At 44.5% G+C, this 26,902-nt stretch overlaps 2 protein-coding genes across 7 annotated transcripts; one reads left to right on the forward strand and one right to left on the reverse strand.

Moving 5' to 3' along the window:
* Positions 1-23,106, reverse strand: micu3b (mitochondrial calcium uptake family, member 3b). Of its 6 annotated transcripts, none has more exons than XM_036127768.1 (15): positions 22,985-23,106; positions 16,925-17,072; positions 14,156-14,187; positions 13,952-14,030; positions 11,188-11,235; positions 11,019-11,101; positions 10,854-10,925; positions 9,114-9,155; positions 6,947-7,042; positions 6,424-6,512; positions 6,108-6,279; positions 3,704-3,812; positions 2,572-2,729; positions 2,286-2,354; positions 1-993 (listed from the first exon to the last, which is right to left on the reverse strand). In XM_036127768.1, the coding sequence occupies exons 2-14, from the start codon at positions 17,040-17,042 to the stop codon at positions 2,286-2,288; spliced, it is 1,167 nt and encodes a 388-aa protein (XP_035983661.1). In that variant the 5' UTR covers positions 17,043-17,072; positions 22,985-23,106; the 3' UTR covers positions 1-993. The 6 variants fall into 6 exon arrangements, with proteins under 6 accessions (XP_035983661.1, XP_035983657.1, XP_012722338.2 ...); XM_036127764.1 differs by lacking the exon at positions 22,985-23,106 and adding an exon at positions 22,656-22,930; XM_012866884.3 differs by lacking the exon at positions 22,985-23,106 and adding an exon at positions 20,966-21,344.
* On the forward strand, positions 22,969-26,662 carry fgf20b (fibroblast growth factor 20b). The gene is made up of 3 exons (XM_012866798.3): positions 22,969-23,278; positions 23,633-23,736; positions 24,743-26,662. Exons 1-3 carry the CDS (start codon positions 22,996-22,998, stop codon positions 24,986-24,988), a joined length of 633 nt encoding a protein of 210 aa, XP_012722252.1. The 5' UTR covers positions 22,969-22,995; the 3' UTR covers positions 24,989-26,662.
* Positions 26,663-26,902: the final 240 nt, after the last annotated feature.

Consider the following 26,902-nt stretch of genomic DNA (forward strand, 5'->3'; position numbering starts at 1 on the left):
TACAGTAGGTGCAGATTTATTCAAACACATCAGTGGAAATGCCTCAGTGCGCTACTGTAACAGTCAAAGCCAGCGTTTAAAGGGACGAGGTAGAGTCACTACGAGCATCCGGTCGTCTCAAATACAATCTGTTCGTCTGAATGGCATTATCCCGTTTAGGGTGGTATGTTTTAGTGTTTTCTCATCAGACAGAGTTCCTCCGAGCCACAGAGAAGCGTCGCTCCCACCTCCTGAAGCCTACAGTAATTTCAACAAGAAGTAAAGACGCGCACGGCTTTTGTGTTCTGCTCGTTCAGAAGGAGAGTTCCTCCATGCCAACGCTTCTCCGTATCAGCTGAGAAATGATTAACAGCGTCCGCCGGCCGCAGTTAAACGGTGAGCGAGCTTCGGATCGAGCGAGAGTGTTCAGCTCTGCTTCCTCTGGAGGATTCCCGCTGCAGCGATTTGGAGGAAATACAAGGACTCGGGAGGTGGGTGTGGAGGGGGGGTGGGTGTTGGACAAAGATAATGTTTGCAGGGACGACTGAGGGGACGGAGGCTAAGCATTCTCCATTTAAACAGAAACAAGGTTGGGATTAAATCTGAGGAGGAGAAGCCGGTTGAGCAGGAAACAGACATTTTTAGATGCATGAGGGCTAAAAGCTGTCTCACTAATGACCTAAACTGGCTAAATTGTTGAGATTTTTTTTTGTAGATAAATAAATATGGAATAAATAAATTTAATATATTTTCACACACACTCTAAAACTAAAGTTGTTGTTGTTGTGTCAATGCTCCTCAATTTGTGGTTTGTTTGAAAACTCAGGGAATCATTCCTGTCAGACCGGCTGCATCCTGTTGGCGTTACATCCTGTTTTTCTTTGGTTTCTTAGACCGCTACGAGAGCCGCTCTGAGATGCTGCAGCATGCATTAACCCCCCCCCCCCGGGTCTGGACAGGGAGGACAGGGGAGGCACAACCCACCCAGACGTGCAGCCGTCTTTGGGTCGTCACCTGGTGAAAAAACAGACATGTTTACATCATCAAGCAGGTCGACATTTTCATCATCAAAGTAACTGATACAAGAAGTTAGGTTTCGCTTTTATTTTTTCTTTCTATGTCTATTCGTTCTCCTGCCAACTATTTTTCTTTACTAACGTATTTCTAAACTCTAGAGATACCCAGGAACATTTACAGAACTTAACATCAAAAGGTAAAGATAAGCTTAAAATCATGTTGTACTGACATATTATGACATTATTGGTTTTTAAAGATTTAATTTAACACCCTGTTAGTCAGAAATGCATTTAACAGCTACCTATTTCTGCTGCTATTATAACAAAGAACAAAACAAAATGCAATCTCCCTCTATCTTCAGTTTATTCGCAGACCATTTAGAATTGTGGCTCAAAAGTTCAATTTTGAGATTTTTTTTTCCAGGTCGTATGTATTATTGTGGATTAAGATTTAAACCGATCTTTTTAATTTTACCAGCGTCTTCCTTCTGAGTGAAAGTAAGAAGGACATTTTGGAGAGACCCAGCCAGAGTGTTGACCTGAATCTGTGCAGGGAGCTGAAGATGAGGGTGATGGTAAGGAGTCCTTCCAGTTTTAAGACTTGGAGCTCATCACCAAAGTTAAACTGTCAAACACATTTTTACATTTTTATACCCTTCTCCTGATGAATACCTTTGTGCAACGAGAACCTTTTGATCTTTTGTGAATTATCTGCGGTGTATAGAACCTTGGTCTCATTTATTTAGGTCAGGGGGAAAAAAACACTGCTTTAACGTCAACATGTGCACCCTGGAGAGCCGACGGCTTCAAATTGGTGTGCAGATCAACTTTTCTTTACACTTTAATCTCTATTGAAACATCTCCCTGGAAGTGTTTACTGCTGTCTGGTCTCTTTTTTTCCGACAATGATAGATTTTAATTTCGCCGAGCTGTTTTCGAAGGCCTCTAACCTCTTCCCCGTTCCTCATTACTGAGGGTGATTATTAAGGCTCCCCCCTGTGAGGAGCCGTCCCTTTGAAACACTTATCCAGCTTTAGGCCACGCCGCTCGCTGCTCATGTATGCAGAGCTAAGCCGGTGTCCGGTGGCAGTCGTTCAGGCGTTAATATTACAGTGTAACCTAACGCTTCAGGCCAGGACAGCGTGGGCCAAACTGCACCGAGCTGCCGGGTGACCGAGAGACTCCTTTTTTTTAAATAAATCTTTTTTTTTTATTTCACTGTGCATTATTTCATTTACGTATCTATGCTTCATTTGTAGAAAAGGGCAAAAAAAAAGTGTTTCTTTTTACCTATTTGCTCGACAGCTCCTTCTTCATGCAGGATTTGAAGGAGACGAACTTCTCCTCCGCTTTAATGCCCTGAGAACGTGTGAGACGAGAGTGAGCAGGTGCCGCTTCACAAGCAATGATGACATTTCGCCCCAATAGATGGCAGTGTAACCTCAAATCAACATCTAGCTGCTGGTGGCGGTCCGATCCGGGAGCAAACAGGCCACCAGCAGCTCCTCACGCGGACCACGGAGGAGGGAGGAGAGTGTCCCGTTTCAGCGTTGGGCGAACATCAAGGATATCTCACCCCGTCTCCACGGTGCAGGCGCTCCTTCATGACTCCGATGAACTCCTTGTGGCTGAGTTTCCCGTCTCGATCCTCGTCGAAGATCTTAAAGACGGTGTTGACCAGGTGGGGGCTCAGCTGGATTCCAGTGGCCACGTAAACGGCCCTGGTAAACTCGTCTGAGAAAGAAGGACAGATCATGTTGGGGAGGGGGGGGGCCCTGAAACATAACTACCGCACATTCTTCCCTCGGAGTTACCGCCTTTCATGAAACTCACTGAACTCTTTCAAACAACCTTATAAAGCCTCTAGATTCTGAAGAATAAACACCTCTAAGACCTAAAAGATGACAATGAGAAATAAGCTGCAGTCACCGACACATCCTCTCGATTAGACGGTGTAAAAACAGTCTAAACAGGGGGGGGGGGGCATGAGGAGAACAACTTAGACTGTCAAAGCAGATACAGAAAAGCAAAAGGAGGCCTGCGGAGGTCCTAAATATTCTTTACACCTCACAGCTGAAGCATTGAGAATATATTGAAGTTCTTTCAAGCTCTGCACTGGTGGCAATCTCTAGGTAGAACCTCTGTTTAAGAGACTTTTTAGGCCTTGAAGTTCTCATTTGTCCCCTTCAGCTACTTGATTTGGATCCAATCTCTCAGGCAGCCATATTGTTGCCTCCAAAGTTGTTGTGATGCAAAGTGACCATGACTGCAGGTGTTTCCTTGCAGGTAACCGCGGTTGACAAACAACGAAGGATTCCTAGCACCATTCCCCCTTTAAAGCGATCAGCCTCCCCTTCTGCTTCATCTGCCCTGTCCTCATTAAAACTAAGACCCTGAGCCGACTGAAATTGTCATTCATTTTGCCATTGACTGCTTTTTATCAATTTGAAGCAAAATAGACTTGCTTCAAATTGCCACCACAAAGACTGAAGCAGTGAAGTTAAACCCCAAAAGGTATACTGGTCTGAATGACTTAAAAATATACATATCTTCAGAAATGTTAACTTTTTGGTGGATCGAAAACAACCCCCTCTGTGCTGGAGACGCATCTGATCACTGCTACAGAAGCCGTCTGTGATCCAAGAAAACTTTCAAAGCTTTACAAACTATTTTGACGCTGAAGGTGAGGTGAGGCTGCGCAGCTTTACCTTGACCTACAGAGCGGTGAGCGAAGTTGTACATCTGCATGGCGATGGCGAAATCCTCCAGGTTGTTCAGGAACTGGAAGAAGGATCTGAACTCCTCAAAGCTGATTCCCTGAAAAACAAAAAGACCCAGGAATCAAACCACGGGCTCTTATCCGGCATTCAGATGTCGGCGCGGGGGGCGAGCCTCGTGTTGTCAACGCTCCGGCAAGAGGACGGTGCTAAAATTCACACAAAACATAATCGGGGGCGCCTTTCATCTCTCCAAAGGAATCCCTCAGTGTGTGCGGGAGGGCTTGAAGCCGTCAGATGGATAACACACCCAAACAGGCAAAGTATACATTGCTGGATTTTCCCTGCGCCGTATGGACATGCCGAGCTGTCAGCTTGAAGACTTTTTCTAAGGCAGATTAACCCGATACTTGAGTAAACAAAAACAAAAGTGATGAATCCCCAAACATCTCAGGCTCGGCTGATGACTCAAACACTGAGCCCATTGATGTCCACTCAAGCGTCCCGCGGCTACTAGCCGTTCCTGCAGCCGGGGGGGGGGGGGGCCTGAGCCTAACAGACAACACACAGCGCCTAACAAATGAAGTAATGAGTAATCTGTGACGCTTTGCCCTTCTGACAATGCGGGAAAGCTAAAATATCGCTTAGCGTAATGATGTGAGCCACTTGATTATCAATGGAGATCTAGCAACAGGCTACTCCAGGCGGCTGAGGAGCTGCCGGCACCTTTTCACGCAGGTCAGCGCGCCGAGAGGAGAGGAGAAGCACATTAGAGCTGGAAATGAGGCTGCTTCACTCAACGGCCAATTATCCACAGAAAGAGAGCCGAACGCCTCCAAGTCCAGCAAAACAAACTCCTCAGCGACCAGTTCAGATGAAACGACAGAGCGCAGGGAAATTTCTGTTTGTAGATAAATAAAGTGGTTGTAAATAAATAAATACAATTTCCTCAAACTGTGGGATTGATTTTCTTTCAGTAAAGCCTGGATTGTAGTGGAGTTTAGCCGCTGTCAGAAGAGCCCACCGCACTGTTTAAAATCTGAGGTTTAGGGAGCTCCTTGCTTTGTGATATTTCCTCTCTGAGGACGGATGGAAGTGTTGTAAAGCCCTGCTCAACAAACCATCAACGTCACCGAGCCAACTTCCATCAAGGCTTCATGCTTAAAGAGGATGGAGGGGGGGGAGGTAGCCACATCCCCCTCTGCCTTTCACTACTTTAGCTTCCCTAGCTGTACAACTACCGCAACAGTTTTTCCTTCAAAGAAGATCTGGAAAACATCACGATTAGATGCTAAATACACAGCCATCTCCTTTGAGCGGTTCTCCTTACCCGTACACTTAACCCTAAAATGTGAGTTATCCGTTAGACTGAGAGTAAAGAGTCCGTATGTCTGTAATTAAGGGAATAAGATGGTCCTTTTCCATTTAACACCTTCTGAACCCTATAGTATCCCCCAAAAAGCCTTTAATAGACCAATATAAATGCTGAATAGTGAAGTGGAAGAAAATGTTGCACGTCTTTTGGGGCATGTCTCTACCAGCTTCGCACATTTAGAGACTCATATTTTTCTCATCCTTTGCCAAAGGGTGAGCTCTCTAGGACTGAATGGAAAGTGTGTGTAGAAAGTCGTTTTAGATTATGTATTCGATGTGGGTCTGGGCTTTGACTGGACCATTCTAGAGTGTGCTTGTAATCTAAACCCTTCTGTTGTAGCTCTGGTTCTACCTTCAGGACCGTAGTCCTGCAGGAAGACAAGCCTCCACCCCAGCATCAAGTCTTTCGCAGCCTCTCACACGTTTTCCCTTCAGGTATTAAGTTTCATCCATCCTCCCACTAACTCTGACCAGCTTCCCTGCATCTGCTGAAGAAAAGCATCCCCAGAGCATGATGCCGCCATCACTGCGCCTCACGACGCTGATGTGGTTTTCAGAGCCGTGTGCTGCGTTGGCTCTGGGTGACAAAGAGCACGTGTCCCCTGAGGCTTGTGCTGAAGCACAAACGGGACATCTGGGGGCAGATTCTCTCACTCATTTAGAGGTAAAGAGTGAAATACGTACATATGCACGCCATTTTCCTTCCAAATTACACACAATTTTGTGTTGCTCTATCACATAAAATACTTAAAATACATTGAAGTTTATGTTTGTAACATGCTAAAACCTGAAGAAGTTAAAGGGGTAATAAGGATTTTAGCAAAGGACTGAAGCTGGCACTAAAACCAAGCCGGAGACGAATTTTTAAAGAGGTATTATGATGGAGCTCCAGTTTAGTGAAAAAAAATCAATGCTGTCCTGTTGGTTAAACTCCGCTGGCTGGAGTTTGAGTTTCCACTTCTCAGTTTGGGAGAACAAGGCACAGCAAACGTGAGTCTTAAAAGAAACAAAAAGAGCGCACCTTTTCGTCTGGAATGCTGTGGCGCACGTTCTCCATGTACCCGCTGACATCGTCCACGTTTGTGTAGCGAAGAAGAATGCGAGCAAAGTCTTCTTCGCTAATGGTGGGCATGCCTTTGGAGTAGGAGAGGAACTCGATCTCAAGCACCTCTGTCTGCAGGTTGTCCATGAACCTGAATGAGTGGGGCAAAGAAACGCTTAACCAAACCCTTAGACGTTCAATCACTGGGGTTCATCCTCTTGGTGGAGAGGTAGATAATTATTCTATCAAAAGACTGGCGTCATACACACGGCAGATTAAACCTTCTTCAACTTACTTGTAGAAATCTTCAAATTTTAACTCGGCTTTGCCCTTTTTTCCAAAGAAATGCACGAGCAGCGTGGTCTCCGTTTTCTCGTCCACCTGCTACGAGAGGGAACAAAAGCTGTTACGACCTAACTACAGTTTTAGACGGGAAAAGCCAAATGTTTGTTCTCCAAAATACAGCAAACAATCCCAGCTTCCGGCAAAGTTAACATCAAGAACTTGCATGGCAATAAGCTATTATTACGTAACCAGGCGGAGAGTTTTAAACATGAACGTTCGGCGGTGTGTCGAGATCTGGGTAACAGAGTTAATCATTCAGAAATCAATCAGCTGGAGCATTTTTCACATTTATTGCATGGTCCAAACACATGCCATGCAGCAGGCCGACACACCCGGTGTGGAACCTGGTTTAGCTAGAGAAAACAACAACCTGCCGTCAACGTTAACCTTTCCTAACACAAGGGAAACATCAGCTAGTTTCTCTCTGTGCTGGGTTGCTACTGATCATTGAATCTGAAAGAGTCAGCGGCTACCTCGGTGAGATCAGAAAACAGAACTTGACTTGTGCCGCGCCTGAGAACATCCCACATGCCCGGGGTCCCCGCATGCTGGACGTCTTTTTTACGAACCTGTGACCGCAGTTGAAGCACAGCAGGTTAGGAGGACAAAACACATCTTGTACATGTTACCACTTTCCAGAAGGCAACAGCTGACAGAGACGGAGTGCAAAGTTAGGTAGGAAGGCATGCAGGGCATTATGGGAGTCTTCACGCTCGTTTAACTTTTTAACGGCTTGTTAACGTCGTTACAACCGTTTTATTCTGGGATGCTGTGGGGCAGACCAACACAAAGTAGTGAACGGTAGTGAAGTGGAGGGGAAAGAAGAGATGTTTTTCATAACTCTTTACAAATAAAAATTGGAAAAAGCGTGTTGTGCATTGGTGTTCTGCCCTCTTTGCTCTGATGCCCTGAGATGAAGCCCAATCAACTCAATAGCCGGGTCAGCAGGTGTCGAACACTAGCAGATGCACAGCATGATGCAGCCACCGCCATGTTTCCCTGCAGTGTTACACATTATACGTTTTATGTAGGAGTGCCAGGGTAAATGGAGACAAACACACACGCCGGTCACCGTTTTCAGATTTTTATGTGTCCGAATTAAGAAAACCAGGCGTCGTTTTCCTTCCACTTCACAATTATCCACATTTTTTTTCTTTATGGTCGTAAAGGTGATGTAACAAAACATTAAAAAAGAAGTTACAGGCCGTCTTTGGAGCGTGCAGGCAGAGAGGGGAGTTTGCAGACACCATGGGGGACGGACACCAGCCTGTCCAGCAGCCTTTTGGCCAGACGCCACGGTGTCAGCGCGGCTAACGCATGTCCACTCCATGCACAGACCTGAGCCACGCTTCGTGGAAGTCATCTGCATAGCTGAATCCAGCCTTTTTAACTCAGAGCGTTGTTGTGAAACAGGGTTCTGCTTGGATCTGTTACATTGCATTTTGCCGTTTTGTCTCTTTCACGGCGGCTGTTTGATGCAACACGGAGGCAAGGAGCCACTGTTTTCCTCAGTGAAGTCATGCTTTTCATGTGAAATGACCCGGTCATTATTATTATTACAGTTTACTGGCTGTGAAACACAACTGCTGAGAAAGATTTGGCTGTCGTCGTTGGGCTCTAATGTAATTTCATCATCGCAGGATATCTGTTGAGGAAAAGCTATGATTTCGACACCCAAACCATGTGTTTTTAACTCTGCCTCGTGCCTCAAGTCCTGAGATTTCAACACGCGCGCATAAGAAACCGGAAGAGCCAGCCGCTGCTGACACCTCGTGGCTCGCTGGATCTCATAATTAATTATATTTATGCATCTTGTTTACGTTTTTTCGGCTCTCCGAGTGTGAGACAGCGGATTAAACAGCTCTTCCTCCACGCCTCACTGCTTTGGAGCAGAGGGGGAAGATTTACGGCACAATTCCACCGCTAATTACGGAACAACTCACTTCATTGCCCCGTGCTGCTCCCCGTCTCACACCCCCCATCTGAAAAGATCCTGAAACTGTTGTAATTAGAACATGACGGAGGGGGGAATCCCCGACCGCAGCACCGGAGGCGAGGCCTGTCACAGTAGGTGTTCATGAAAAGATCTGACTGAACTTTGGAGGAGGCAAATTAAACAGAGAGGGAAATTAGCCCGTCCCTGGCAGAGCAGCCTTCGCAGCTTACTGGCAACTTCATGGTCAAAGCCATCTGAAAAGGTAACCTGAGCCCGAATACCACTCCCCAAGACACTGTAACGCTGAAACATGTGGGTCCGCACAGAAACACTGTCAGTCTTCAGGTGGGAGTTTTTTTGAAGTGGATTGTGTTGCCCAACCTTGTCAAAAGGTGAGCGCATAAATCATCTCCATTGCATCTGCAGCACTACCACACACACACACACACACACACACACACACACACACACACACAGGCAATACGTCAGCTAATACCGAAGAAGAGCGTGGTGCATTTCAATTTTAGCAAATGTGACTGAGGTTATCTTGTGCTGACAGAGGTAAATGTGGGTGGTGTCGGCCCCCCTCAGGCTCTTTTTTTTTTCTGTCGGCTGGCAAGAACGCAGTCCAAAAAAAAAAAAAAAAAGCCGTGCAACAAGCAGAGCAGTTTGTTTTCCTTTGCAGGAAGAAGAGCAGCACCTACACTGTGCGTCTGGGACTTGCGATGACCAAAAAGCTGCAGGCTCTGAAATGCAAAAGAGAGAACAGACGTTCACGGCGTAAATAGTTTCTCGGCACGAGCCTTCGGAGACATCAGACTCATTTGGCATGGCCTTAAATGTGATCCGAGATTAGTCCGGGTCTTAGGTTTTCTGAATCCGCCCGGACCTTTCGTCGCTCAGGGTTGTCTTCTGACATTATGTTCCCAAATCTGGAGGGCTCTTTCTAATGATCTTTTTGATACTTATACGGGTGTAAGATTAATTCAAGACTGTCCAGAGATGCTAACGTTTGCCCTGTAAGAGTAAGCCCCGCCGCGTTGTTTGTTTAGTGTGATAAGACCTCAAAGAGTATCTCTTATCGCTCCGTTCAGCCCGTCTGTTTACATCCACCTGCATGAGGCATAAGAATCCCTAAGGAGATGAAAGTCTCAGGCATGTTTTACCCTGCATGACCACAATCACCCCTGTGCAGCCGCTGTTCCCTCTAGGATTGCTCCAAGTGTTGCAGGAGAAAAAAAAAAAAAAGAGAGACCTTTAAAGTTAAGTCTTGTCTCGTAGACGCTTCTCTTTTTTAGGTAGACCGGTCACTGATGGGTAAAACCCAGAGCCTAGGCATACCGCTTGCTTCTACAAACGTTAATGAAAGGTTGGGTCTCTCAGGAGTTTAGTGCAGTGCGGCATGATGCCGCGATAAGGTGCTACATGTGCACTAATGTATTTTGTGTCCTTGCTACTAAACATCCTGGGGTCAGGCACCAGTGCTACCATGACAAAAGTGGAAGCAGATAGGAACAACAGCGACTTAGGAAGAGGGTGATGAGCCACACAAAGGTTCATGCTCAGGTGCGCAGCGTGCAGGAGTCTGCAGCTTACTGGAGAGTGAAGAGGAAGGAGCACGGAGAGCTTCGCTGATTTAGGTTAAGGGCCGAGCCACCGCATCGACTGGTGCGTTGCAAAGCACCGGATGTACTGAAAGGTGTCCCTGGACTCTAGAAAAGTGGACACGTGGTTCTCTGGAGTCATGAAACATCTTTACCCCCCGTTACCCATCATGCACCATGTACATGGTGGCAAAGGCTCCTGCTCTTTAAACTTTTAATTATTGCTCTTTAAACATAGGCAATACCAGGCCTGTTATACCATGGTCTGGGTGAATGCTCGATTCTGATTGGCTGCAGGGTGTCCGTTAAAAACTGTTATAGGACTATAAAAAAAGTTGTGGTCAAACAGCCTGATTGTTGCGCTGACTCAAACGTTAGCTTGTAGCAACAAGACAGTTGACGCTGTTTAGCTTGGCAACGCATCGCAACGTTAAAAATAGTTCTGTCAGCCGCTTCTTGTGAAAATATTAGGGTTAGTATTAATAATTGAGTTAATATTTATATCTTTTTTAAGTGTTATAAGCAGGATAATGCCCTTCGATGTGTCCATTATCAGAAATGTATGGACTTTTGCGGTTCACGCCTCCACATCGTCCATTAATTTTCCGATAATGGACAAATCGTCGAGCATTATCCCTTACTTAACTTATAACCAGATCTTGACTTGTGAAGCTGAACACTCATCAGCCTTTCATTGATGGCAAGGCTGTAAAGTGCTCTGGTACAGAATATTATGCCAAAGTTACCGTTCTGTCGCTATGTTTTAGCTATGTCTCCGTTTTAGAGCTGGACCCAAACCCTGTTTTTCTGCTACGGGACATGAAAGCAAATCTGACTCACTTGTTGGTCCAGTCTCTGAGAGTCATCAGCAGCTTCTTTTCTGTCCTTTTTCTTACGGAAAATCTCCTCCAGCTAAGAAAGGAAAGATGCATCGAGGAGAAGCTGATACAAACAACGCATTTTTTGTCATTTCTTGGTGAATTTCTATCAAGGTGAGGTTCCTACCACCAAGAACTCCCTTTTGTCCACCATTTCATTGCCGTCGGCGTCAAACATGTTGAAAGCGATCCGAAATCCTGCGTGGGGCTCTGTAGCCGGACAGAGAGGAATATATTTTCAGGATAACTTGGACAACAGGAGATTTTTTGTCCGCATCGTTCGGGTTTGTACTGACTTGTTAAAATGCAGAGAAGAAAGAGATACTCTGTGTAGCTGATGGCACCTGCAACAGAGAAAAGAAATGAGGCGAGGCATGAAACAAAAGGCAAAATGTTCCTTTTTTGCACTCAGGACGGCATCGGATGGCATTAATCGGTCAGCTCAACATGTTTACAGATGTTCAAAGTCGCGCTGCCCCCAAAGAGCAAGCCGTCCACAGAAACACGGCCCGCCTCCAGACATAAGTAATCTCCCCGCGCTCGCTGATAACATCTTAAAAGGTGCCTTTTACCTCACGCTTGGTGTTCCTCTCACACAAACACGAGCTTTACAACGGAGCTGACCTCCCAGGACAACAAACCCAAACAAATTTTAGGGCCCACGGGCTTCTGATCGTGCTTGGGTAACAAGGTGTAATACATTCCCGGGTAATCTGTCACTGATTGAGAATGGCCGACCCGGGTCCTGTGCGGAGGCCTTTGTTGCGCGACACGGAGCCTGGAAGAGTAAGTGTCAGGAGACATCTCAGCCGAGTCGGTAGGATTCCCCGTCCTGCCTCTGAAAGCATTCCCCGAGCTTTTGTTTGCTGGGGATGATAGAGAATCGAGCGTAGATAGTTCTGGGTGAGCGCTCGGGGTGTTATGGGAAAAGAGCTCAGGAACAAGGTTTGCTGCAGGGAAATGTTTTCAGAGGGCAGAACACCCAGGAGAAGAAGCAGGGCTACAAAGCAGACCCGTCCCTTTCCCATTGTTTTGCTGCTCGTGTTAAGATTTTCGGCTTTTAATTTAGCAAATTGGATCTAAATAAAAACAAATCCCCTTTTAGGGAGCGCTCCGTCATTGTTCCTCTGCGCTGTAATGGCAACAGATCTCCTACCTCCACGGGCTTTGAAGGCCGAGCACCAGGAGACAGAAGAACTCTTTAAAGATCCCTGCCGTGTCTCAGCAGTACCACACACCTTCACTCCTGGAGGAGCTCCCCCTCTCCTCTCCTCTCCTCCCCGCCGCTCAGCCTCACAGCTCAAGTAGATGTTTTCAGACAATACAAAGAATTCCTCAGAAACACTTCATACGGAGTGGCAGTCCCGGAGATGTAATCCAATGCCGTTCTCTGGCTTCACGATGTCCGTCGTGATCCGGGGGGGGTGGCCAATGGGACATGTCTTGACACAGCAGGGTTCAAACAGCTCCCTCATTCTCTAAAGTAGCGCTTTGTGCGCAGATCAATCCCAACCTTTTTTTTTTTTTTTTTTGCCTGACAAAGCTGTAGTGTTTAACCGCAGGATTAAAAGCCCCCAAATCCCAGCATCGGCACTTAGCTAAAGCAACAGGGGAGAGAGCAGAACAGCGCCGGCTCACCTGAGACACCGAGCGGGAAGCGTGCAAGTCCAGGTGGGAATGCTTGAAAGGAGTTTCACTCATTTCGCTGCTGAGCTCATGCAAAGACACTATGACAACCTGCATGAAGGGAAACTGGGCTCCTCTCTCAGCTGCAAAATGCTTTCTAGCCATACGAGCAGATTGCTGGGTCATTTTTTTATTGACCCCAAACACTCTAAATGCAGAGAAATCCCGGCTGGACGCAGCGTACATTTTTGACATGCTTTGATTATTAGTAGAACCGTGTGTTGCTGATCTGCTACGTTGAGTCTGTATGAATATTCAGACCACCACAGATTATTTTTTTCTCTGAGTGCCACGACGGCCCCCAGTCTATTTAGTTAATTTAATTCAATCTTATTTGATTCTGTCAACATAATGACATAAATATATGCCACACGGGAGGATCTACTCACACCGGAGCTGGCCTATTCAGCCTATTAGTGCCTTGCCTTACTTTTTGTCAGGTTTCAGCCACAAGCTATAATGTACGTACTTTATTTAATCTGAAAAAGGCACATGAGCACCAATACTCTTCCTAGGTGCTGCGGTGTCATAGCATGCAGTTAGAATTAATAAAATTCATTGTTATAATGGTGACGTATGGCCTACACGCTCAAATGACAGTAGAGAGATTTGGACAAGTTTAAAGCGTAGATACTTTGTTTCGACTGGCATGTTCTCCTGTCTTTTCCATTTTGAAGAGAGAGCTAAGCCTCCACTGTATGTCAGTAACAGAACATCTAGTTTACTGCAAAAACAGAACTAAAAATAAGTCACATTTTCTTGAAATGAGTGTATTTGTCCTTAATTTAAGCAGGTAAATAAGATTATCTGCCAATGGAATGAGTATTTCGACCCCTAAAATAAGATATTTAGATATTCTCCCCTCTAAATAAGATTATGGAGATGAGTCGTTCCTATTTTAAGTGCAAAAATCTCATTCCTTTGGCAAATCATCTTATTTACTTGCTTAAATCAAGGACAAATACACTCATTTAAAGAAAATTTACTTATTTTTAGTTCCGTTTTTGCAGTGTGATTACAAATTAAAAGCTCTTACAAAGCCTAATTAACCTCAAAAACATGAAGTTAAAATGTAAATAAAATGCATGAGTTTTTTTAAGGAGGTTTAATAAAGTCATTTTTTTTATTTTAGTTTTTCTATACTCCATGTATTATTAGAATACCAAGTATGTATTTTTGTGCATGCTGGCATGAAACCCTTGCTTCTTTCAAAGCTGGGAATATTTACAACCTGACTGATGGGGAGATAAGATAGCGTTTACAGCGTGAACCCTCTGCTGTGGATCACAGACGTGTGTGACAACACAAATCTCCCTGAATGAAACAACATTCGAGGGATTTGTGTCTGCAGTGAATGGAGAGAGGGGGATCTACCTCTTTCTCTGAGATTTCGGAACAAATTAGATGATCCTTTCCAAACAGGGGGCGTATCAGACAGCACCTTGTCTAACTCCTGGGAAAACAGAAGGAAATCCAGGCAACATTTGTCAGCATCAGAGTAATTACAGCTGTTTCGTTTTTCTTGCGCAGATAAAGAGGAGATTCGGTAGCAGACGCTTTGATGGCACGGAAACTCACCTTTTTAGTGAGGGACTTCCATCCTCTCCTACCTGAACAAAGACAGACTCCAAGTTAATGTTTGGTTTGCGGTGGGAAATGTGGGGTTATAAAGAAATGTGTGCCGGGAAGCAAAAAAGGGAAAACAGGCGTTTGCATGGGCAGAAACATGAGCTGTGTATCACAATGAGCACATTCCAGCGGCCTACATGGCAGCAGATAGGAGAGCTCTGTGGCTGCAGAGTGACTTTAACAACATTAACAACAACAACGTCCGGGGGAAACATTTAAAACACGGGCAGGAAGGGGTCACATTACCATGCTTGCTTTCTGTTGTTGTTTCCTAAGATTAAAAATACCAATGCGAATGATTTATGCAGCGGCAAATAAAAAAAAAAAAAGCTTTTCGTAAAAACGTTTCTTCCGATTTTCTGTCACCTCTCAGACGTTGAAACATCCCGGGTGTTTCAAACTCTACCAGACCCTACCACCACCGTTTTACAAGTGAGCAATTAGCGACGTGGCGATAATGAGAGCCGGCGTGTTACAGAGTTGTTTGTTATTTGCCGGGGAGGCCACGCCCGGCACATTACGGCCCGTCCGCGCGCCGTACATGACAGCCACCACTGTCTTATCACGACGTTTACGGCATCTGCGCAAAGTCATTCGGTCTCTGTGGGTCCCTGCAAGTTTGTTGCCACATAAATGAGCCATAAAAGTAAGGTTGCTGGTAAAGATGTCTATCTTTATGCAGGTGTTATGACTAAAGCACTTCAAGCCCTGACTTATTGTCCAACGACACTTCACAGGCCCTCTGCGGCGAGAACGTTCCAGGAAGCACCGCCGGGGCGTTTCTTAAAACGCTCATTAAACTGTTGCATAACTAAGTAATCTGATGATAATGGGTTGGGATCTATTTTAATCGAGGTGAAATCACCCACATGGTTAGTTGACAGTGGGTACCTTACTGTGGCCTGCTGAGGTTTCCATGCCTCTTGATCTTTTTCCCATGTTTTAACGTCACAACCACAAGCATCAGTGTTTCTCACTGGGGTTTGAGTAAAAACTCAACTTAAAGCAGGGCTGGATAGTGACAGCGGAGAATGTTTGTGGTCTAAACATGGCAAAAATATAAATCTGGAAAGTAGCGTGCATTTCTATGCCACAATCGTTCCTCCAACGTTGTAAGACCACCTTTTACTGCAGTTGCACCTGCAAATCTTCTATAGGGCGTGTTTCTACCAATCAGGCTCGGTCAGATTGTAAGGCGAACATCCCCAATAGCAGTTTTCAAGTCTTGCCACTTTTTATCACCTCAGTTTATTTCAAGGCTTTGACTGTGCCGCTCTGACAAACAGATATAATTAGATCTAAACTACTTCATTGCAGCCCTGACTGTATGTTTAGGGTCATTGTCCTGTTGAAGGGGCACCCTCACCCTAGTCTCAAGGCTTCTGCTGCCCCTAACAGGTTGTCTTCAAGGACCGCCCTGTATTTAGCTCCATCCATCTTCCCATAAGCCCTGACCAGCTTCCCTGCATCCCTGCAGAGTAAAATCATCCCCACAGCATGATACTCTCATCACCATGTATACCAATGGGGATCATTTAGATGTCGATTTTCTACCCTATATAGTTTTTAGGACGTATTTAACCAGCACTCTTTCTTCCACATGTTTGCTTTCTCACCTGCACGTCCTGCGGCAAACTTAAAGCTGGTCTTCTTATGGCTTTCTTTTAGCAATGACTTAATTCTTGCCACTTTTTCAAGAAAGCTAGATTCAGGGCCTGCATGATTAATAGCTGCTGCCATGGGCCCACTGGCTGCCTTTCTGCCCAATGTTCCTGTTGCCCGACCTTTATGCATAGTTCGCCCGGACAGATTTTAAAACTGTCGGCCGATTTTCAAAACCTGAGAGACAGCACACACATAGCGATGCGTTTTTTTTTCTCTCAGGGTTTCTGTCGCCTCGCTTTCTGATTGGCTACACAACACATTCAACAGGCTCGTTTGTCCCCAGGGAACACCACACACGCTAGGATTTCGGGCCTAGACAAACCACACATGCCAGGAAGATCTCTTAGGATTATTTTAAGAGACAGCGATAATCGGAGCATTTTGGAAGGGAAGGATTCAGGACAAAGATCAGGATAATTATCCTGCCGTGTGAACCCGGCATAAAATAGACTATATGCTCCAGTTGTGCCACAGAATATTGTTCAAAGATTAGAACATTTGGTTTGAATGAAAACCTTGCGCCTTAAACTTCTAGACAGCTTTCTCCGTGACCTCTTCATGCACATCATGATGCTTTTTGTTCATTAATGTTCTCCAAAAAATAACTCTGAGACCTTCTCAGAACAGAGTGACTGAGATTAAATTACACCTTTTATTAACAGGTATTAGATTAAAGGGGACCGACTACAAATGGATGTCACACTCCTCAGAGTTTTACTTAAAAACCGTGTACACACTTCATATTTGTGTGAACTACTTTGTGTAAATCTATTACCTCAACCGCAACAGCCACAGTGATGTTTGTGGTCTGTGTGATAAAATGCAGAAGAGTTCAAGAGGGTTAAAAACGCTGGCAGGGCTCAGCAGATACAAATGGCCCAAAGTCTTTCTGTAAACCATTACTTTTGTCAACGGAAACATTAATTAATAATATTTAGCAGTAAACAAAACCTCTAGAAAGCGTCAGTGGACTAAATGCTCACACCATTTACTTTTAAACTGATTACTTATCCGGTTTAGTTTACTAGCGGGGAGTGCTAGCTGGTTACTCACTCCTTGGTTCGTTGAGAGTGATAGACTCAATGAAGTTTAGAGGTGTCATGTAGAGCTGGCCCTCACACTCCACTGAGCCGAAGAGTCGGAATCTGTTTTCATAGGACGACATGTACATGTCCCCCTCATCCAGATCATAGGTCCTGGCCTGAAAGCACACACACACACACACACGGCACTCAGAAAAACTGAAAAACTCTTTTCAGCGATAATACTGTCTGAAACATCCCTCTTTCAAAATCCCCTGAGCCGTTCCGTGTACGAAACGCCTCTCTTGGTCCCGTTATGGGGACTGTGCCTTATATTTCATCCTTGTACAGCAGATAATGTCTCTACAACAGCTCAAAGCCAGCCGGATCAGGCGGCTGGATTGGTGAAGACAGACTGGATCTCTCTGTCAGGTGGCGCGCTGCCAGGTCCACTGGGCACCCAGCTAAACACCTAGGGAATGTGTGCCCCCCTCTGCTTAACCATTAAACCCCCCCCCCCTCAAACCACCGCCCTCTCCCCTCTTCACATATCAGGCCCTCTGCCAAGCCAAAGTGTCCGATTTCTTGTTTCCCTGGATGGCTTCTGTATACGGACACCGTTCAGCGGTCCCTCGCTCATGCTGACTGCCATCGAACAAGGAAACTGTCTCTCTGCAGGGAATTAGTTGAGCACCGCAGGTATGCTTTGCATGTCCACAAGCATTGTCAGCATGTGCCAGAGCTAAGGAGATTTGGTAGTTCTTATGTAATTAACACAGGGCAACACGAGTTAGGAGAAATAGTGCGAACAGTTCGAATGATGCTGCAGGATCTTCCCGTGTAAAGCTTATAGCAACAATCCAAACAGACTGAAAAGCTGCTCTCACCACTACTTCTTTTCACACAAACATATCATATATACATATACATACAGTGTATGTGCAAAAGTAGTAGGCAGCAGGTATGACAAAAATGCTGTAAAGAAAGAATATTTTCAACAATGTATTTGTTGATAGTTTATCTTCATCAATTAATAATACACAGTGAATGAGCGGAGAAAGATTTAATCAATTCAACATCTGATGTGACAGCACCAGTTCTTCCAGGTACACTGACACACGTTTGTTGAAGGAACTCGGCTTTCTGTCTCTTCATCTGATCCCAGACGCACTCGGTGATGTTGAGAGCAGACCTCTGTGGCGCCCATGCCATCCCTTCTAGGACCTCTCGTTCTTTACACTGAAGGTAGTCCTTATTGGCCTTGGCTGTGTGTTTGGGATGGTTGTCCTGCTGCAGAATAAGTTTGGGGCCAATCCTACGCCGCCCTGATGGTATTGCATGATGCATAAGTATCTGCTTGTATTTCTCAGCATTGAGGACACAATTAATCCTGACCAGACCTCCATCTCAGGTTGCAGAAATGCAGCAGCCTTAAACTTGCAAGGACCCTACAACATGCTGTTACCTGCAGACATTCATCATTTTACCCCTTTCCGGCCGTACAAAGAGCCTTCTGCTACAGTCGTAGACTTAAATTGTTGACTCATCAGCCCAGGGCACCAGCTGCCACTATTCGTGTATGGCTGAGTCGCTTTGTACCATTTCCATATCAGAGGAATGGCCTTTTGGCTGCACCTCTTCCATGACGGTGACTTCTGGTCAGACTTCTCCGGACAGTAGATGGGTGTACTCGGGTCCCACGGAGTTCTGCCTATTATGAGCTGATGGCACTGACAGACATCATCCAATTTCAAAGGCAAATAAGCCTGGCATCTTCTGCTTCACCAAGTTTCCTTGGCAGACCGCTCCGTCCACAATCTTCAACATTGCCCTTTTCTTTGTGCTTCTGCAAAAGAGCTTGAACAGCACATCTTGAAACCCCAGTCTGCTTTGAAACATTTGTCAGGGAGAGACCTTCCTGATGCAGATAACTGCCTTGTGTCTTGTTTCCTGTGCTTATTCTTCCCGTGAATTATTGCCCAGGTCATACATTATGGCTGCTTTGACTGCTCCTTACCCCGTTTCAAGCCACCCAACCTAGCTTTTTCTGTTTCAACCTTCATGTGACATCAATGAGCATTAGCACCAGTTTGGTATTGTCAGCTGATAATTCACCTAACTACAATCCTACAGAGTCCCTGACTTTGAAGTGTACTTATAAGAATCAATGCTGCTTTGTAGGGTTGTCACACCAAATGTTGGCGTGATTTAAGTTTTTTTTTTTTTTTTTTTTTTTTACTCACTTTGCATTTTGTAAATTGATCAAAATCATGACTTATGTTACCGAAAGCATTCTTAGTTTACAGCATTTTTTCCTACCTGCCTAAATCTTATATATAGTACAGTGTGTGTTCATAAACACAGTCATTTTCAGTAGATTACAACATAAACGAAATGTCAATTTGTTTCAGTAACACAATTAACTAAGGTAAACACATTATGTAGCCGAATTACTCACTAACTGATGTTTTAAAGCCCCTGTTTTGGTTCATAACAATAGGGCCAACTCCACTGCCATGTAAGCCACTCCAACAGAGTGTCTACACAACATGAGATTTAGAAAAGCTATTTTCCAGGATTGCTGCATCATTAATGTAGCACATCCACAGCACTGGCTCTGTGTGGTAAATGTGACGTCTCTTACACGGACAGCTCTTTAAACTGTTTTTCAACGATCCTGAAAAGCTGTGGCAACCTGGGTTGGATAGATTGATGCATTTGTAGTAATAGCTGTCCAGAAATGAGATAATGCGACAAGCCCTTCAGGAAAATAACATGAATAATAATTAGTTACTAAAGGTTTTGGTTAACCAGGATCTACAGACATTGTTTGTAAAGCACATCCCACCATCACTTGATTGGATTCAGAGGGTATTTGATGATCAGTCACACAAACCAAACTGCTTGTTGTGATTCTTAAAGCTTTCCTTAAACCATTTTTTTCATTGTTGTAGTTTACATAATCATTACATACACTAAATGTTGTTATGATAAAGAGATATTCAATGTTATTCCCTTCACCAGTGGTCATGATGTTAGGCCTGACTGGTGCTTGTTCCCAGTGCAGTGCCTACTATGAAAAACTGGGAAACAGTAGTAACACAACTTTGCTTCAGTCTGGACCAATTCAGAGTACTTTATCTGGCTTGTGGTTCCTGGTAAAGTTGTGTCCAATGGCCAGAATTGTATTACATGAACTGGTCGAATCATAGCTTTGTTGTACACTGCAAAAAGGGAACTTAAACTAAATACAATTTTATTGAAATGGGTGTTTTTGACCTTGATTTGAGCTGATAAATTAGATGATCTGCCAATGGAGTATTTTGACCCCTAAAATAAGATATTTAGATATACTGCACTTGAAATAAGATGATGGAGATGAGTTGTTCCTATTTTAATGCAAAAATCTCATTCCATTGGCAAATCATCTTATTTACCTACATAAATCAAGGACAAATCAAGGACTCATTTCAAGAAAATGTTACTTACTTTTAGTTCCGTTTTTGCAGTGTACAACTACATCCTGCTGGAATCGGTGTATTATTTACTGTCACTATAAAACGTACCCCTCCACTTTGACAGTGGTGTGATCCAGTCTTCCCCTCCTTATGCAGTTAGATGCCATGCTTTATACATGTATGTATCTGTATATCTGCAACTCTGCTATTTTTGAAAATATCTTTGTTTTGCCAGCTTCGGCCAATGCAGCTCATAGGTGTACTCTATGTTGTGCAGAAGTCTAAAACAGTAGCGATCCCTCCATATGTCACGTGATGTAGTGTCCATATCCTGCGAAAACAATGTATACAAAAGATAGATGCCACGAGACAAAAGCATCGGAAATTAAACAAAAACCACCATTTGGCCACGTGATCTAGGACGCCTTTGACCGCTAAGCCCTTTCAGCACCAAAGGTCGCGGATAGCTCCCGAAAGTGACAACTGGCTAAAGAAAAATGGATCCTTATCTTTGAACAGTGTGCGGCATCAGAGCGCCTCTGGGGGGGGGGGTTAAACTCTGGCTGTGTTAGAACTGAATGTTGCCATCTGCGTGACGGATGTCCTCGATGTACCTTATCAGCTGCAGAGACGGATGGCAGCGCCAGATGTACGAGCCGAGCTTCGACGGGGCTCCTCGGTCCGCCACCGACCACCGAGCCGCAGTAGAGAGCCGCAGCGCCGGCAGCGGCTGCGGCAAATGCTCCGGCTGCGACCACTTTGAGCGCCTTTCTCGCATTTGAGGGGGTTTGCTGTCGGGTCCCCGCAGCAAGCGCTCCCGTTTTGGAGCCGTGTGCCAGAGAAGGGACCAGCCTGCGCAGTGCGGCGGCCATGGTTGTTTATGCTGACTCTGCCAGCCGTGAGCGCTTCGCGTCTTGGACATCGCGAGAAATGCCGTGACCGTGGGGTCACCTGAGATGAGGGGAGTCAAACTGGAGGAGCCGACAGAAGATTTAGCCCTTGTCTAAAAGCGCTATTGCATTGTCTCTGGGCTACCTGGGATGCGCTCTACTTCCAGACCCTAAATCTCTGAACTGGTTAGACTTCAGCTGGATTGTTTTATACCATTTACGGTCTCTGGGGGGAAAAAACTGTTTGTGACCTATAAATGATTTATTTTCTACTGGTGAAAATAAAATTAAAAAAAATGCCACATTTCAAGCTTTTTGTGTTTTTTCTTCTTCGCTTTTTTCGACATGGAACAGTGTGGGAAAAACTACTGAGACTAGTTACATTTGGACAGAATTATTCTTCACTAAAAACTGATTCGATCAAAGCTTTTGAGTCTTTTATTTATTTTGTGAAACCTTAAAAAAATAATTATTTATTTTAAAGCTTTGTCACTTTATATAGGATTCAGCTTGAAAACGAGGTGGAAAATAAGCTTTTTTCCCAGTCGGGTTTAGAATAAAATAAAATGTACATAAACGTACATCATATAAAAATGTGCATAAGCAAGAGATGCTGTCCTGAGAGAACTGTAAGGCCTTGACAGCAGAACGAGTCAGAGCCATTTCTGAACCAGGTACAATGGTATAGGTGTATCAACTGAGTTAAGGGGTCTAGAGGACATGATTGCTGTTCAGAGGGCAAACTCCCTTTTTTTCAGATGAAATTGAGTTTTGAATTTCTTTTTTGTTTTTGTTGTTTAAGTTCCTGAAGGAAGAGTGATGGACATGTAATCCACGTTGCTGGTGGTCCAGTGTGGACCCCATTAGGGGAGCCATTTACACCAATCCATGCTCCATAGAGCTGTTGAATCTATTTTCTAGCAGGATTTGGCTCCTGACTACACTGCCAGATAAAAATACCTGCAGGGTATACCAGGATAGATTTTCACATTTTGAATTAAATTACAGAAAATACGTTTCCACAATATTTCACTCACTGGGAAGACTGTATTATATAAAAATCATGAAATTGTGTTGTGGATTATCTGTGGTGCCCTCTCAGCCGACCCATATAAAAATGTTCTGCTTAGAGCAGCGAAATGACGCTTGAAATGAAAAAAACGTGTAGGCTATAGACTCCTAAATTATTCTTAAGGCTTGGTTTAAATTGAAACAGCTGTAGTGTGGGGGGTTTTCTCCACCTGCCCTATCTCCTGCGTCTCTTATATTCTGTGCCTCAGGAGAAGCGGGGGAGAGAAATCCCTGCCAGGGCACGTCTCAGCGGTGACTGCCCCGCCCATCACTGGAGCTGTGGTTTTACACCTGCCTCACCACCCCTGCCACTTTAAGCTCAGACCTCCAGGAGCTGCTTCACCTGCTCTGATCTGCAGCTTTTCGCTTCGCCCTGACTGCTCGCTGCCCTGACGCTCCTCTGAGGCACCGCCGCCCGGGCCTGCGGACAGGTGTGCAGCGTGCGCGCTGGCAGCCACTGACTGCAGCCCACCTCCGTCTGATCGACTCTCCGCGGCGAGGAAGCGGCGCAAACCGCAGCGGCGGGGATTCGGTGAGTGTTTCCCCCCCTCCTGCGCCGCAGGGACGTGCGCCGAGTAACGGAGGGCGCAAACATGCAATAAGCGGCATCCAGGTCCGCCCGCTGCTACGCAAGAGCGCTCCCTCCGCACCTCGGGACCTGCTGAACTTTACCCGCTGACGCGATGGCAGCCGCTACTCTCGGGGAAGTTGGAGGCGTCCTGCACGGCATCGACGGCGTCGTTCACGTCGGCTCCCATTTCTTCCTCACGCCTCCCGGGGACGGTCCGATTGTGCTGGGGGAGCACCTGGTCCCCGGGGACAGGCGGTACCTGCCCACTACGCCAGATCTGAAACACTTAAAGGGCATTCTGAGGAGGAGGCAGCTCTACTGCAGGACTGGATTTCACCTGGAGATACTTCCGGATGGCACGGTGCAGGGGACGAGGAAGGACCACAGTCGCTTCGGTGAATATTTTTGTTAATCGTTTCAGTGTTTCTGTGTGGCGACTTGGGTCGCATTCATGTCCAGGAATCAAATGACCAGATGAAATCATTATAATCAAATCCTGCTGACAGATTCAAATTTAGTTACATACCGTCTAATTCAATCCTAACTGTAATATAGTGCACTCAAAATTAAGGATATTGTAAATTAATTTTTAGCCCATCAAAAAAAAAAGCATTGTTTGAATAGAATAAATCAAATACATACAGTGTTATAGCATAATTCAGTTTATTAAAGTCGTGCTGGAGTCAGAGTTAAAAATGTTTTTTTAAGCTTCTTTTCATGTGCAGAACAACTGTGTTATTCTTCTGCAGGTATTTTGGAATTCATAAGCCTTGCTGTTGGACTGATAAGCATAAAAGGAGTGGACAGTGGGCTTTACCTGGGAATGAACGACAAAGGGGAGCTCTATGGCTCAGTAAGTACTGTGTCTGCTTTGATGAATGTGGACAAAAGTCTCTAATAAATTTTAAAAAAAAAATGTCTTTGGGGTGAAAATGTCAGGATGGCTCTGTTCACATCCTGAACTTGGAATGTGAAATCCTCTTTCCGCCATGAAAATGTCAGTATCAAATAGCTATTTATTTTTAATAATTGCACTTTAACTGACTTATTCATTTTCTTCGTCACCCTAAGTTTTCCATGTGAGCTGTGAATACGTTTGACTACAAGCTGTGTCGTGGCGACGTCTTTGCTGGCATTTTGAGAGTGTTAAGAAATTCACTTATATTATTGCGTGTCGTCTACAGCTTCTATTTGATTGTTGGATTTTTGATTAGTGTTTTGGTTTATGTTCCACAATAGTTGTAGCAAATAAGTTTCCACCCCGAAGGCGATAAATGGCGGATGCATCATGATAAATATTCTAATTGCCGTCTACATCTTATATATTTCCCAAAAACTTGAATGGGCTTTGATTCACAATCCTCTCAAAGCTCTAAATTTCCCTGTTGCTTGTGCACATTTTTCTAGCACAGTTTTTCCTTCCTTTTTTTTTTTTCCTTCCACTTAACTTTCCATTAGTATACTTTAATAGGGCACTTTGTGAACAGCCAGCTTTAGTGGCGATTACCTTGTCCGGTTTCCCTCTTTGTGGAGGGCGTACCTGACTGTCTGCTGGACAACTGTCAAGTCGGCACTCTTCTCCATGACTCTGGAGGCCGGAACATGACCCAAGCATAAAATTTCTGTGTTAAAAAAATCCTGTCTTATTCATATGAAATATTCATATTTCATTTTAATGTATTGGGATTCCTCTTTATACCTTCCCTTGTTAAAATCTCCATGGCCCCTTTTCCATTTTGATCCCTTAAATAGCAGCAAAGAAGTTGTTGTTGTTGTTGTTGTTGTTTTTTTTTTCTTTTTTTGGGTTGTGGTTGCTACGACTAAACCTCCATTTCTGTTTTTTCCCCCTTTCTTCTTAGGAAAAGCTCACAGCTGAATGTGTCTTCAGGGAGCAGTTTGAGGAAAACTGGTACAACACCTACTCGTCGAACCTCTACAAACACGGAGACAAAGGGACGCGTTATTTTGTGGCATTAAACAAAGATGGGACTCCAAGGGACGGGACTAAATCCAGAAGGCACCAGAAATTCACACACTTCTTGCCCAGGCCTGTGGACCCAGAGCGAGTGCCAGAACTGTATAAGGATATCCTGGGACACAGTTGAGGCACAAAGCCCCAGATCAGGAGTAGCTGCTTTAAAGCCCTGTTAGGCAGGAAGCCGATCGAGAAAGAGAGGCTGAGACGATCCCGGGTGCAGGCTGGAGGACCTCTACCAGCGGGGATAAAGGCACTGGGGGCCTCTTGTAGGAATGCACAGTGGCCATCTCTCAGCAGCCAAGAAGACAGGCTAGAATGCCTCGGTATGAGGGGCTCATTTGTTCCAGAGGCTGAGCGATCCCAGAAAAGTACCTGCGCGGAACAGGTTACAAATGGGGAAGCGGAGCTGAGAGGTCACGCAGCGTCTCTAGAGCCTGTGGGAATCACAGGAGATCAAACAGGGCCGCTATCTGAGCAACAACGGCTGGTGGCTGAGAAGGACTTTGAAGGAATACGGTTTTATTTCAAACCTGTGTCGAGACATTCGGAAAAGTGTAAAGGTCTATTTATTCATTTTAGATATGCATATTTATCTTATATATTTATTTATTGGAGAATATATTTTACAGGTAGGATCATGCAATATAGAAAACCCCCACTTGGAACAATGTAAATTATCTAAAGACTGAGACACTATATTTTTTATCTTCTTTATCCTGAAAAATAACCACCTTATTCAGTAATACTCTGTAATTTGATCCAAATTATATAAAAAAAGTTTTAAAACCTATCCCAATTTGACATGTATTCTATCCCGATTTGTTTTATTGTGTATTTTTCAATATTACTAATGACAGTCATACTATTGTAATGTATTACATAGGCATGGGCCAGTATAGGATTGTCACAATATAACCTTTAGTAGAAATTACACTTTCACTACATTGACCAAAAACCTTTAAATAAAAAAAAATCTAAAGACATAATAAAATCTAAATTTTAGTGTAGATTTTAAAAGATATAACATGTATTCCCCCTACTTTAAAAAATGATGTGACATTTAATTTCAGTTTTAATTAAAATGTCAAAAAATGTGCTGATTGTGGAAAATGTTATATCGGTTTCCCTGAAGTTTCAGAACTACAGGAGAGAAATAAGTGTTGTCATTTTAGGCTCCACCATCACTGACTGTGGTATAGAAAATGATCCCAAAGAGCCGACTTTGTCAGTTTTGTAATTGCAGAAAAGGGGTAGCAGCTTTCTCTTCTGCTAGCTCACCACCAGTGCACAGCAACAGGTGGAGGAGGGGAAGCGCTGCTTTACTTTCTCTGGCATCTCATTAAAAGGACTTTAAACTATGTCAGTGGTGTGATGGGAAATTGAATCAGTTTTGCGTTTGTCAGTCTTTAAATCCTAGACATAACTTGATACTGGCCCATGTCTAAAAATACTATATAATAAGTAATTATGTGTAAGCTTCAGTAGTCCACATTGGTGGACTCTGTACACAAATCTGAAGATTTCTGAAGGCAATTGGAATGCGTTGAATTTTGTTTAGGGGTATCAGAGTAGAAGCAATTGAAAGCAAAAGCATGCCACACTTTTAAGATTATTTCTTGTTCTTAGCAGATTATCTGGCCGCTCGTCCAGGGTCACTACTTGTATCCCAGTTGTTTCCCAGACATGTGCTCCCCTTGCCCAGCCAGTTAGCGCAGGCTAACCACCATGTCCTGGTGCCACTGCAGTTGTGCTATACGCTTTTCATTTCCAGTTGAAGGATTAAACATTACTCTGTGACATGTACAAAGCGTGGATATTATCTTTTTACCTCACTCTGCTTTAAACTCCTCCACATCTTTCCTGACCCTGACTGTTGCTTGGTCTTCATGAGGTTATTTGTTCACTAATGCTGTCTGACAAACCACTGAGGCTTTCCCACAAGTGGGATTTATGCCCATATTTAATTACACACATTACTAATTGGGCAATGCCTGAAGGCAATTTGCATTGGATTGCATTTAAAGGACTGATTACAAAATAC

Source organism: Fundulus heteroclitus, chromosome 23, assembly GCF_011125445.2.
Source record: "Fundulus heteroclitus isolate FHET01 chromosome 23, MU-UCD_Fhet_4.1, whole genome shotgun sequence".
NCBI classification, from domain to species: Eukaryota; Metazoa; Chordata; class Actinopteri; order Cyprinodontiformes; family Fundulidae; genus Fundulus; species Fundulus heteroclitus.

Excerpts from the sequence above, each read along its gene's own strand:
- micu3b (XM_012866884.3), bottom strand. The coding sequence starts at position 21,223 with ATGGCCGCCGCACTGCGCAGGCTGGTCCCTTCTCTGGCACACGGCTCC. Across the intron at positions 14,031-14,155 it reads GGAAGTCCCTCACTAAAAAG|GAGTTAGACAAGGTGCTGTC; the intron begins GTGAGTTTCCGT and ends CTGTTTTCCCAG. Across the intron at positions 11,236-13,951 it reads CCGAAATCTCAGAGAAAGAG|GTGCCATCAGCTACACAGAG; the intron begins GTAGATCCCCCT and ends TCTCTGTTGCAG.
- fgf20b (XM_012866798.3), top strand. The coding sequence starts at position 22,996 with ATGGCAGCCGCTACTCTCGGGGAAGTTGGAGGCGTCCTGCACGGCATC. Across the intron at positions 23,279-23,632 it reads GAAGGACCACAGTCGCTTCG|GTATTTTGGAATTCATAAGC; the intron begins GTGAATATTTTT and ends ATTCTTCTGCAG. Across the intron at positions 23,737-24,742 it reads AAGGGGAGCTCTATGGCTCA|GAAAAGCTCACAGCTGAATG; the intron begins GTAAGTACTGTG and ends CTTTCTTCTTAG.